Source organism: Phyllobates terribilis, unplaced genomic scaffold, assembly GCF_046119375.1.
Source record: "Phyllobates terribilis strain yellow unplaced genomic scaffold, ASM4611937v1 Scaffold_3__8_contigs__length_932513732, whole genome shotgun sequence".
Classification (NCBI taxonomy): Eukaryota; Metazoa; Chordata; class Amphibia; order Anura; family Dendrobatidae; genus Phyllobates; species Phyllobates terribilis.
Window position 1 is genome coordinate 320,356,431 of NW_027362763.1, and position 14,243 is coordinate 320,370,673.

The following is a 14,243-nucleotide window of genomic DNA, read 5'->3' on the forward strand; positions in this document are numbered from 1 at the left end:
AACACATGAATCCACAGAAGTACTCAAGTCTTTATGTCCATATGAAAATCTAAGAAAACAACACATCCCTCTGTAGATCCAAGTAAGGGCTTGTTCACACGCTGAGTTTTTGCAAAGGGTAAAAACGCAGCACATATGCTGCTTTATTTTTTTCCTTGCAGATTTGAACCTTCTATATATATATATTTTAAATCTGCAGGGTTTCAATTTTCATAGGAATGGGTGACAAGTAAGGCAGATTTCTCTGATATTATGTAAAAGATCTTCGCATATTTTTAGCACTATTGGTTTAGGCCATCAGAATTTATCAAAAATATTTTACAAAGGTCAACTGATTTGAACACTTCCTCTAAGGAATTTTATAAAAGATACCCTTAATTTAAGGGTAAAGTGAAAATAGAATAATGAAACGTCAGTTTTTGATAAGTTTGCCATACAGTTTATTTTATCAGTAATTTTTCAAACCTTCCCTCCCTCATTCCCTGCGTAGATCACCAGTGACAACATGAAAATTGAGCAGCCCTCAATGGAGTACATTAAAGTTTTACATATACAAGCCCCAGAATGGTTCATCTGCAGGCTATGGCCATGTTATTACAGCCAGCTGTCATCTTAGCTGCAGAGCATGGGACCGCAGGGCATCCTAAGAGGATACCATGTAGGGAGTGTGACAATGTTTCGGTTATTACTCCTACATTTGAAGACACATACCTTGCTTGAGGATCTTTACATTTCACCCACTCTAAAATATCTTGGTGAACATTTATACCTTTGTTATGCGGAACTGCTAGAAATTTGGAAAAGGATGAATCACTTCATTATGGTCATGTTAAGTCGGCAGGGTGTCAGGTCTTGAATGACCTTTACGGCAAATGAGATGGTCTGAGGAGGGAGACATGGCCACCATATAGAAGACACGTATGTTACCGCATGCATGCTCAGCTCACAAACAGCCAGTCTGTCTAACTTTAGATGCCTAATTAGTTGGAGGATCGGCGGGCAGCTGACACCCGGTGCTCACAATCCTCCGCCTAGAAGCTCACAATAGATTTCTTTATCTCCTGCCTAAAAAAGGAGTCACAAGCTGCTCGTCACTGGTCACATGTGTCATAATGAGCAGTTTTATTACACTACCAGCATGTATTGTGACCAGGGGCTGACCCCAGTCATTAATTATGTAGTTATATGTGGTCGAAGTGATCTAATGATTCAGCAAGGAATGGACACAACTTTTTATCACATCAAAGTAAACATGCACTTTAGTGATTTTTGTATTGACTATTAATTGGACAAATACAAGGATATGATCAGAATTGCTCCTTTCATAAATATCCTGTGTACAGGGAGGGACTTGTCAATCTATCTGAGCCAGAAGAGGAGAAGCCGGAGAGAAGCTGCGGAGCGGACACTGCCCTGTGCTCCCTGCTCTGAAATGCTGCAGTGTTTCCTAGTAAATTGTAGCTCCTGGTGTGGACGGGGCATCAGCTCCTGACAGGCTCCCTGTAACAGATTATAGTACTAGGAGGGACACCGCTTTTTTAGAAAATATTTTAATTGTAGCTATTCTAGAACATGGCATTGTTTCCTGTTGGAAATTGCTGCTTATCCTTGCAAGCAATGAGTGAAGTCAGTATGAACATTAAATTCTGCTGAATTCTGTGCATCAATCAGCACCGTCAGGCATTACCGATATGTGCACCTTACCACATCAATCAGCCCCACTGGATGGTAAATTTATACCACAAGTAGTAACAGATAGAGCACCAGCTGTAAATGTTGAGTAGTACCTGGCTAAAGCAGATCTGTCACGATAACATTATACTTTACTGCATTGCTTTAAGGGCTTTTCCTAATATAGCAAGTTATCCCCTGTGGATAAAGAATAACTAGGGAGCCCATCGATCTATAGAACAGGGATCAGGAACTCCAGAACAGAGGCTTGTTCTGAATGGAGCAGGAGTGTGCATGCTCAGACATTAATTGTCCATGGGAATATTGGAAATACAGTGCTGTACTTTGTCTGGCAGTCCCACAGACAATGAGTAGAGGGGAGACCAAGACTGTGCACCTCTGCCACATTCAAAATGGCAGAGTCACATTCTGGGGAATGCTAGAGAGTGCAGCATCCCGACCCGCAGCGATCAGCAAGTTATCCTACACTCTGTGGATAGAGAATAACTTGCAATATTAAAAAAAACCCTCTTTTAAAGGGGGACTGTCACCTCTAAAACAGCTACAGGGAGAAAATGAAGTTATATTCTCCATGCAGCTACTTATTTCCAGTCATTAGGAAGATGCAGGAGGCGGTTCCAGTCACCACTCACTATACTGTGAGTACGCTGTAATCACTCCTCCTGCACCTTGACTGACAGTCGGCTCTACACACACACACACCGCAGAGCAGGCTGTCAGTCAAGGTGCAGGAGAAGTGATTGCAGCGTACTGATCTCCCTGCACCGTCCTGGTGAATGGAAGCAGGCAGCTACATGGAGGAAAACACTATTTTCTCCCTGTAGCCGCTGTCCCAGTAAGCTTGCCAGACATGATTTACACACTACTTAATTGCAGATTGCCACTATATCTACAGGTGGCTTTTCTTGGAGGTGACAAGTTTAGAATGAAGACCGTTCCACTGTATTACTAGCCCAAACAGCAGCACTCCCTTAATGAAAACAGCATACCAGTATTCTTTGCGGTTTGGCGTAATAATACGGCTTGTCCCAATAATTTGCTGCCAATACACCGGTTACCAGAGTATGGCGACAGATCTGCTTTAAATACGGTGATGAATAAAATCATTTTAAAGTGACGAAGTGTCTCTAACACAAGGACAATGTGAGCCTTTTTCGTACCCGTACGAGAAATCTAAAAATGCTCGTGTAATCTGGGGTAAGATGTGAGGAGAATTGCCAGCTTTACCTTCACTGACCGCAAATAACTGCTGGAATGAAATAAGGAAGCCTAGGCCAATGCTCTAATCGTTCATGATCAGCATGAAGATGTCGCTCAGCAACAGCTGGTTATAGCTGAACGGTTGCCTGAGATAAAAGTTGCCTTTAAAATAAAGAGCGGAGAGAAAGAAAGCAGAGAAATGAAGGAACATGTCTGAACAAGTGAGCTGTGTGCCTTGAATGCAGAGCTGATCTCAGAAGACACAAGGGCTGCTGCCTGGGTGATGTCAAGACTTCCGCTAGGAGGGAGGGTAAACAGAGGCAGGAGGTCAGCCACGCTGCTCCCCCACAGCTCGCTAAGCCTCCGCTCACACCCAGCACAATGCTGCCATCTAGTGCACGCACGCCTTCTGCACGCAAGGATTTTTTAACGTTGATTAAAATTGATAAATTTAGTCACTGCGCACAAAGGGGAAAAAAAAAAGCATTATTTTCACTAACTCTGTACAGCGACTGTAAAGTTGCCACCAACATTAGCATGATTGCCAGATGATCTAATATGTATAGGGTAGACAAACGTTCCGCCAATAAATAAGGTGGTTTGGGGAGCTTGAATTTCAATATACCTGTGCCTTTATTTCCATAAAGCAATGGGAATTTATTACATGCAAGAAATCCATGAAAGAGGGTAGCATCTGCACAAACCTCTCTGCTAGCTTTCTACAATGTCCAGACACCAAGCAGACAAATGGCGACAAAATAGGACACCTGCATCATTCACTAAGAAATTGGTGTACAGCATTTAAGTCCACAGATTTAGCATCTGCCTCTCAAATGCCATGCATCAGCAGACATATAAATGGGATTTTGCTTCACACTTTGATAACAAATTTACGTATGAGCAACCGATTTGAACAATACATCAATAGTAACTGCATTTTCTACTTTTACACTGTCACTATAATGATCACAAAGAATTTAAACATGTAAATGGTTAAGGATTTAGACCATCTGCGCAATGCAAGACGTCCAGAGGTGACATCTCTGGTGTGATATATACAGGTGCATCTCACTAAATTAGAATATCATCAAAAAGTTAATTTATTTCAGTTCTTCAATACAAAAAGTGAAACTCATATTATATAGAGTCATTAGAAACAGTGATCTATTTCAAGTGTTTATTTCTGTTAATGTTGATGATTAGGTCTTATAGCCAATGAAAACACAAAAGTCATTATCTCAGTATATTAAAATAATTAACAAAAAAACACCGGCAAAGGCTTCCTAAGCATTTAAAAACGTCCCTTGGTCTGTTTCAGTAGGCTCCACAATCATGGGGAAGACTGCTGACTTGACAGATGTCCAGAAGTCAGTCATTGACACACTCCAAGGACCCAGAGTTCCAATTTTCATTTGGAAATCAAGGTCCCAGAGTCCGGTGGAAGAGTGGAGAGGCACACAATCCAAGCTGCTTGAGGTCTAGTGTGAAGTTTCCACAATGAGTGATGGTTTGGGGAGCCATGTCATCTGCTGGTGTAGGTCCACTGTGTTTTATCAAGCCCAAAGTCAGCGCAGCCGTCTACCAGGAAATTTTAGAGCACTTCATGCTTCCCTCTGCTGAGAAGCTTTTTGGAGATGGAAATTTCATTCTCCAGCAGGACTTGGCACCTGTCCACACTGCCAAAAGTACCAATACCTGGTTTAAAAACAACAGTATCACTGTGCTTGATTGACCAGCAAACTCACCTGACCTTAACCCCATAGAGAATCTATGGGGTATTGTCAAGAAGAAGATGAGAGACACCAGACCCAACAATGCAGATGAGCTGAAGGCTGCTATCAAAGCAACCTGGGCCTCCATAACCCCTCAGCAGTGCCACAGGCTGATCGCCTCCATGCCACGCCGCATTGATGCAGTAATTGATGCAAAAGGAGCCCCAACCAAGTATTGAGTACATTTACTGAACATACATTTCAGTAGACCAACATTTCGGATTTTAAAAACATTTTTCAAGCTGTTGTTATAAAGTATTCTAATTTACTGAGATAATGACTTTTGTGTTTTCATTGGCTGTAAGACATAATCATCAACATTAACAGAAATAAACACTTGAAATAGATCACTCTGTTTGTAATGACTCTATATAATATATGAGTTTCTCTTTTTGTATTGAAGAACTGAAATAAATTAACTTTTTGATGATATTCTAATTTAGTGAGATGCACCTGTAAGTGATATAAAGGCATAAATGGGGACCAAGGTGTCACGTGACCTCTGCTATTCGATTTTTTGTGATTAAAGGGAATCTGTCAGCAGGATTTCACCACCCCAAACTATTTATATGTGAATATAGCCCATTCAAAGACAAGTCCAACAGTAACTACACATGTCCAGTCAGTTCCTTTGTTACTGAGAAATCAGTGTTTAGATTGGTAAGCTAATGAGGCTGTAGATCTGAAGCTTCTGTCACTCCAGCTCTATTACCCGCCCAGCTGTCATGCAAGGTGTAGGAAAGACTAAGTGCAACAGGAAGGGAAGGGGGAAAAGGGGGACCAGACACTAGGGAAAGGGGGTAGTGGAGACCTCATAGGCTGACCTTATATCACCCTGTCTCCCTTAACGTCCCTATATTGGTTCCGCACCAATCGCTGCACAGGAACCTCGCCCTGTCTTTCCCTGGCGTTTGGCACTGGCTAGGGAAGGGAGGGGATGAGCGCTAGTCGATCCTCACTGACAACTAAAGACAACAATGGGGAACAAACAAGGGAAGATAGCTTAGCTTTAGTTGACTTCAGAGAGATGAACACACTTCCTCTTAGCACCAGAGAGGAAGTAATGCACTTGCTCCAAGCCTTCACCAGGGGTCATGTGAGTATCACCTCCCTCTAGCAAACAGCAGGTATTTATACACCCAGGCCAGGGTGTTAATTAGCAAGAGGAAGGTAGCCACTGGGTCCTAGAGAGACAGCTTCTAAGAAGGTGTCTGTAATGCCAAATGAAGAGATCTCCTGCAACCAACTGCAGGGCGACTGTCACTTCTGACACACCCGTGACACCAGCATCGCTTTCTCCTTTCACTGAAGTCAACACAGCACAGAGGCAGTCAGTCAAGCAGGAGGCAGTGGAGCTGGGTTGGACATACAGCTGGAGTGGAAGAGGCTTCAGATATACAGCCTCATTTGAATATCCAAACCCGGATTTCTCAGCAATGGAGGAACGGACTGGCCATTTAACGGTATTGCTGGACTTATCGTTGAAAAAGCTACACGCACATATAAATGATTTGGGGGAGGGGGCAGTGAAATCCTGCTGACAGACTCCCTTTAAGGTTGGCCGATCTACATCTGTCTCACACTGTGCAATGAATGTTGTAGCCTAGCTCTGGATGTATGATGGATGGCAATGATGTTCATTGGAATAATTTCCATTGATTTCTGTTTAAATAAGTGCACAGCCCAGGCAGTAATTGTGATAACGATTCATTAGTACATCAGACTAAAGAGGGGCAGTGAGTATATCTGTTATAGGTAAAACTCCAACTCTTCGTGTATTTTACAGAAAAAGGGACTTGTATAAGTGAAAGGGGTTAATAACCTGTCTGCACATAAAAAGAGCTACATGGAATAGCTTGCAATTAACCCCATCTTATAATAGCAGACGGTATCACGGTGTCTGTGCCTAATCAAAGACGTGGTTTATGGAAAACTAATTCTTGACATTTCTCCCCTGCAGCTTGTATAACATGAAGAGTATCTGCTCTAGGATTTCCTGCCTGTATGATATTAAACAACCCAAACCACAAACATTCCTCCTTTTCAACTCTTGAAGCCGGGGAATGCCTCTGGCGAAAGTGCTGCCACTTTCTTAATATAGCAGTGAAACCGATCCTGGCGCTGATTAGGCCCCGCCGTCTGCTCACAGCACAGAGCTCACACTTCTGCAGCTTCAAAGCCGCCCTGCACCAGTGATTTGTATCTATAGGCCAGTGGCTGCTGTACTGTACACTTTCATCTCAAGTGCCTTCTCAAATGCACATCCAACATAGTTTCTTGCCTCCTGTTAACCCCACACAACCTGGACCAAGTGTATAACAAGGTATATAGGGCACTGAAGGCACTTAGGCTCAGTTCACATTAATCACCACTTACAGCCGCTCTGTAGGATACATGCCAAAGGTGTGGTCGCTCGTCCCACTACAGTGGCGCCTTTTTTGCAAGGGCACTGCATCAGTTTCCATGGAGCAGACCTTTTAAAGGGTTTTCCCACAATGGACATTTATCATCTATAAGGATAGGGTCAAAGGGTCCCACCAATTCCTGAGCCCCTCATTCTTCCTCACTGCCTGACCGCAGTGACAAGTGTGAATAAGGTGGCAGTAAATCTTGTCTATGGAGCTGACACTTCACGGTTTCCACCAAGTCCCCAGAAGTCGAGTGATATAGCCTGGTGCATACGCTGACATAATTATATTCAAAGCCCTCCTCACAGTAGTCAGGAAGTGCGTTCTAGTGATCTGTGGGGCCCACAGTAATATGACATTTATCACTGATCATGTGGCTAAGTAATACATGGACTTTCAAAACCCTTTTAAAAATCTGCTTCCTGGAAGAAATGAATGAACTATGTAGGAACTCTTAAATTTGACGCACACTATGTTAGGGTATGTGCGCATGTTGAGTAGTTGAAGCACATTTTCTGCACTAAAAAAGCAGTGTTTGCAAGAAAACCAACCGTTGCATAAAATATACACGTTTTTTCCCAATCATTTAAATGGGTGAAAAATGCTGCAAAAAATGCTGAAAGAATTGGCATGCTGCAGATCTGAAAAAACACGATTGTTCAGCTCTGCAAAGAAAAAATAAGCAGCAGATGCATGAGATTTCAGACAGCTCTTTCACTCTGCTTGTGCTGTAAACTACAGCGTTTCTAAAAACCGGAAACACCATAGCAAAAACTGCTGGCACCGTAAAGTGCAGCACCGGTGTCCTTTGCTCGCACCGTAAAGTGCAGCACCGGTGTCCTTTGCTCGCACCGTAAAGTGCAGCACCGGTGTCCTTTGCTCGCACCGTAAAGTGCAGCACCGGTGTCCTTTGCTCGCACCGTAAAGTGCAGCACCGGTGTCCTTTGCTCGCACCGTAAAGTGCAGCACCGGTGTCCTTTGCTCGCACCGTAAAGTGCAGCACCGGTGTCCTTTGCTCGCACCGTAAAGTGCAGCACCGGTGTCCTTTGCTCGCACCGTAAAGTGCAGCACCGGTGTCCTTTGCTCGCACCGTAAAGTGCAGCACCGGTGTCCTTTGCTCGCACCGTAAAGTGCAGCACCGGTGTCCTTTGCTCGCACCGTAAAGTGCAGCACCGGTGTCCTTTGCTCGCACCGTAAAGTGCAGCACCGGTGTCCTTTGCTCGCACCGTAAAGTGCAGCACCGGTGTCCTTTGCTCGCACCGTAAAGTGCAGCACCGGTGTCCTTTGCTCGCACCGTAAAGTGCAGCACCGGTGTCCTTTGCTCGCACCGTAAAGTGCAGCACCGGTGTCCTTTGCTCGCACCGTAAAGTGCAGTGCTTTTTAAAAAACAAAAAAGAAGCAAAAAAAAAACCCCGGCATGAGAACAAGCCCTAATTCTATAGTCAAAGATTAAGTCTTAACAAAATTCACTATATACTTTCCTTGCAGTACTGTACTTAAAATAAAAGGTGTAATTTTGGAGATATTTTTTTTTCTAATCTCTAGGTATTATGGAAATTACCGCAGCTGCCTATTACCTACCAACAACCTATGGCATTACCCATGTAGTGATCATGGCTACTACATACACAGTTCACACACATCACGGGGGTCCTACACCTTCTACACAGTACTACTTATACTATGGAGACACCAGAGATCCTGAACATACAATTATTACATACATCACAGACACAACATAAGTATTACATATACTGTGCAGACATACTACATGACCATACGCAGCATGAACGCCGCAGGAAGGGGGGAAACTACTGTAATGAAGACATTTCTTGCTGAGGACAAATAATAGCCTTGTTGGGGATGGAGAAAACAATGCTGCATCTGAAATCACTTGACAACAGACATCATAAATGAATTTACACTAAAAGACTCATGAATGCATCATAGCAACCCTAATTACCATCAGCAAGGAGTTCAACACATGGCAGACATGTCAGGACAAGTGAGGACATCCATGCTACATTGTGTAAGTCACTACCAGTCTGCACTTCCAAAACTTGGGAGCATTTCTCTTCATCATTGTATTGTGACATGTCATGACTGATCTGTGACCTGTCATGGCTGGACAAGCCGATATAACCAGTCCCACTGACTTCTAGACCGCATAGAAAAGGGATCATTTATGCTGGACTTCCCCACGTGATCACAGTCTAGCCAAGGAGAGAAAAAACAATGCAGCGATCTCAAGTAATGGACAATTTTGGAGAAGACAGTAGCTGACACCATAAGGTTTTATTAACATCATATTGTCTTGTATTCTCAGACAAAGATATAGAAAGCAATTCTACAATAGGTATGTGCACAGGGGACATTTCCACTGTGAACAGCGTGTGGTTAGGCTGCACAGGTCATCCTTTGGATGTAATAGTTATGGCATTGTGTAATGCAAACAAAAAGGTATACTAAAGGTATTAAAAAGATACATTTAGCTTCAGGTTAAAAGAGCCTTATGAATATGATTGGAATAAACATCAAATATAGGCTCTGAAGATGTTATAGAAAGAGCCCAACTTCAATTTAATATTAGACATAAGCGAAAAAATTCCTAGAACCCATGGCCGCCAGAAGGGAGCCCAGCAATCCACCTTCTACCTGCGGGACTCCCTGGCACCTCTCTATTTGTAGGCACGGCACAAGAGCAGTGTTGCAGGACATCACATGCATAACATCACGCCAGGCTACTAATCAGAAGAGGCGCCAGCAATGCCAGCAGGTAACAGACTGTTCGCAGGGCTCCCCATTAGGCAGCCACAGAATAAGGATATGGCTGCTGGACCAGGGTCCTGTGAAACAATTCGCTCTTCTTTACTTAAAGGGAACCTGTCAGGTGATTCACACCGCCCAAACCCTGGGCAGCATAAATTGCAACCGAACCAGGTTCTCTAAAGTATATTTTCTCTGAAATGCTGGAGCGCAGGAAAAGGCAATATAACTGGCTGCAATCGCACTGCGATTCATGACAAGTTCTCTTTAATATTGTTTACTAAAACTAGAGCTATGATGACAACCATGCATCTGCATCATGACATCCCCGCATTAAATTTGCAGCAAATTTGTACTCCACACCCTTTCTAACATTTCTTTATGTGGCCAGGGAAGGATAAAATTATAAAGTCATGAAAGAATACTGCAAAAACAAATACAGTAATAAACCCACAGGCTGTAGTCCCTACAGTAGGAAAGTTTTTTTCTCTGTCTACATATCTACATGCTGTTCTTCTTTATAGGCACACTGTACTGGTACATAGACATACAGTAATATATATTAGTACACTTCTAAAACACTCATATCCTTGGCAATAGAGCCTGCGGCTCACAGCTAAGGCTGATGACTATCATACAAGAGGGTGTGAGTTTGAAACCTGAGGAGAACCACACACATTAACTCTCTTGCTTTTATCAATGAATGTACAGAACACATAGAGATGCCACCCCTACCACATGTCCCTGTGTCAGAAGGAGGAACTGAACAATCACAGTACCATCTGAGCCTGCACTGAGGAGACATCGCTGTGTGGCAGATCTGAAGTGGGGACATAATCCTGAACTCCCGGGACAGCAGGACATCTCCAGTGTGGGTATGGTCCCACTGGAACTGAGAAAGTAGTGTGGTTCATGACATTAGGGCAGTTTTGTCTGCAAATTCAGCAACAGGGCATTATGTGAGGTAGGAGGACACAAAAGTAAAATCTTAAACTTACTAAGATCTTCAGCAAGTTGGACCCTTTTTCCTGTCAGCAGGTTAACTTTTTTGTCATTGGCTTCAGCAAAGTCTTCCAAGACCTCTTTTACATTCTTCTCTAAACGTCTTACTGTTTGAAAGAGACAGAACCACTGGTTAATAATAAGGAGACAAGTTTCAAAGCATTTTCAAGGTCAGAAAACTCCTCAGGTGTCATTCTTGCAGCAGTATTTTTTCTCAAAAACAAAAAAACAGCTGGATTTTCATCAGTGTGTCAGATTTTACCATCAGTGTTCATTGTTTCATTAGTTTTTCTCATATGCAAAATGGATGGAAGGTTAATCACACTTCTAGCAAACATTTAGTGAAAAACTGACAATGCTAAGATGCAACAAGAATGCCATCAGGTTGATGTCCGAGTTTTCCCCACACTCTTATTTGGATTGGAGAGTCTCATCCATGACTGATCAAAACAGGACATCTTGGTTTTCTATTGCAGGGCACTCTAAATGTTAACAGCCTCGAAGCCTATAATGGCTACGTGCGCTATACATAAAAACATGGATAGTATGTGTACATGATTCCCAGATATCTGAAAGAAACGTTAAAAGGGTTGTCCACTACTATTCAAAATCGCCCAATGTGTTTTTATGATGAAAAGAAGCTTCTTTCTAATTACCTCCTGCTGCAATTTCTGCCTGTGAGCGGTGCTATCCTTGGTCGCTCACAGGCAGCACGTGACCCCCCGCTGACGTCACATCAAGTGAGGCGTGACTCAGCGCTGGGGTCCCCGCAGTGGCTGCTGGGTTGTGGGCGGGGTTATTCCCTGCATCACACCCAGCATCCATTGAGCACTTTCCCAATGGATGGGGAGAGGGAGAGCGCGCGGTGAATGCTGGGTGTGACGTGGGGTAACCCCGCTCACAGCCCAGCAGCCACCATGGAACGCAGAAGAGGGAGACCCCTGGCTGCATCCGTAATCATGACGTGACATCAGCGGATGTCAGAGCCGGCTGCAGCCGGGGTCACGTGATGCCTCTGAGTGGCCAGTGATAGCGCCGCTCACAGGCAGAAACAGCAGAGGGAGGTAATTAGAAAGAAGCTTCTTTTCATCATACATATAACATAAATGTTATAACATCATATAACACATTGGGCTATTTTGAATAGTAGTGGACAACCCCTTTAAGACAGGTTATTAATATCTAATTTGTGGGAGTCAAACTTTCGGCAAACCTGCTGATCAGCAGTTTTTAAGGGTCATGGAGCTTAGAGAGAAGGGCAATCTCAGCTGCTTTTTACCTGCACGCCATATACACAGACCTCCCTGAGAATCTGCTTCCAGAGATTATTTCAAATCAAAGGGGAAATAACTAGTGAGACATTAATGACTGACACACAGCTCTACAGTGAGATCACAACTAACAGTACAGCAGAGCTAACACTGTAATGAGACAAAGTTCACGTCTTTTGTACTACCGTCTGCACTGCAGGCTTTTCTCTCACAGGCAGCTAGTGTGGGGGGAGGAGGTGCAGTACACCAGAGCTGACATACTTGCAAATGTGTTTGCAATGAGACAAGGTTCAACTCTGCTGTACTGGGCTGGTTATAATCAGGCACAGCTATGCAGCAGAGCTGACAGCACTAAGAGGACATTAGTACCTGCAAATGTTTGTAATGAAACAAAGCTCACTTTTGCTGTACTGTGTTAGCACAGATCTCACTGCAGAGCTGTGTGTGATTATGAGAGCAAAGTATCAGTCATTACTGGGTTCACAGCGGTAACTCCCCCTTTTCATTTACAATAATCTTTGGAAGCAGATTTGCGTTTGGCCCATAGATGTTAACAGCACATTTACATATAATAAAAACGTTGATTTCTCTGGAAGAGGACATAAAATCAGAGATATCACAGTATCATTTTATTCAATTTTCTATGACCTACATGTCCATGTACATTGCTGACAGATTGCTTATTTTTACCTATATGGCTAAGAACTTCTGTCTGGTGCTAATTGCGTAGAGCTGGCCATCAATCAGCATGATGTCGACAGCGATGCCATGCCAACAGATCAGGCCAAAATAGGAAGAGCTGCTCTGTTGATGTGAGGTCAAATGAAGTAGCAGAATCACCGGCAGAAGCGGTCTGTGACCACTCTGAGCTGGCAGAGATCAGCGATGGGTAGAACAGTCAGGTAAATAACTACTTGCCTATAAGGTCTTAGCCCTATATAAAAAAAATAAAAACAAAAAAACAGTCCCGGATAAACCCTTGAAGGCAGCTAGTCTGCTCTTACAATTCAATCAGCATAACAGAGTGATATCAGCTGCCTTGTCCTGATTAACACTTTCTCTTGAGCTAACAAAAAGATCGCTAAAATTATGTTATCAGGTCATTTTGAGACAGGGCTGAAAGTCAGGGGAAACTGTTTTTTTGTGATTAACTTTCATGGAAAGGAATACCTTTGCAATTCATCCAATCATTCTTCATAACAATCTACAATTAATACAAATTACCAATATAAAAACTGAACTGCTCTATATGAATCACATCAACAATTGTAAGTCAGACGATTTGTGTGGGGTTTGAATGCATACCTTCTGAATTTGTTAGCTGTTGCCTCAAAGTGTTTGCTGTAATTCCCAACATCCGCTGTATTCTCCAGAATAGGACAACATCATTGCACTCCAGCTAGAATATTAATAGACATCACTATGAAAAACATTCAGTGGTTTGCAGCACAATAAATAAAATCTATATGATTATTATGTATTCTGTATGTCATAGCATAAAGCTGGTTAGTTAATAAAGCATGGTAATAGAACACTGGCGCCACCTATGTTTAATGGAAAGGATTGCACACAGAGGAAAGCATTTGCTTCAGTCTTTTTAATTAAATGTTTCTGGAACAGCTTTACTTGTACTGTACTCTGCATGCACAAATGTTCTATTTTCAAGGTCATGTACCTCATTTTTCGGTGCACCAGTACATTTTTTTAGGCATTGTTTTTTGGTATATTTGTAGAAAAGTTTAATTTAAATAATGGGAGAATTTAAAGCAGCCTACATGTGGTGGCCAGCGAAGACTGTACATTTGCCAGAAGTGCATAGATTGCAATTACTCCGGAAATGAAACCTGGTCACGTGTGTAAAAAGTGATGACACTTTGGGGGCAAACACTTTGCTAAATAGCATAACAGAGTATGCCACCAATGTGTCACAATGTGGGTGTCATCTAAAATACCCACAATCTTGAGACCTAGGCTATGTTCACACACGTTGTTTTGTTGCGTATTTTGCAGCAGATTTTTATGTAAATTTTCAGCTGTGTCTTCCAGTACCAGCAAAATGTATGAGAAACCAGAATTCTCTGTTCACACATGTTGCTTTTTGTTTGCTGCGTATTTTCGGCCTTGCTTGCTTA

At 42.8% G+C, this 14,243-nt stretch overlaps 1 protein-coding gene across 10 annotated transcripts in view; it reads right to left on the minus strand.

The window, feature by feature from the left end:
- Positions 1 to 14,243, minus strand: part of OPA1 (OPA1 mitochondrial dynamin like GTPase) — a 126,898-nt gene that overhangs the window by 31,588 nt on the left and 81,067 nt on the right. For all 10 annotated transcript variants that reach the window (XM_073675069.1, XM_073675067.1, XM_073675068.1 and 7 more), the window contains 2 exons: positions 13,417 to 13,510; positions 10,837 to 10,947 (listed from right to left, as the gene is read on the minus strand). In XM_073675069.1, the coding sequence (XP_073531170.1) occupies positions 10,837 to 10,947; positions 13,417 to 13,510 (205 nt within the window). The remainder of the gene's footprint in view (positions 1 to 10,836; positions 10,948 to 13,416; positions 13,511 to 14,243) is intronic.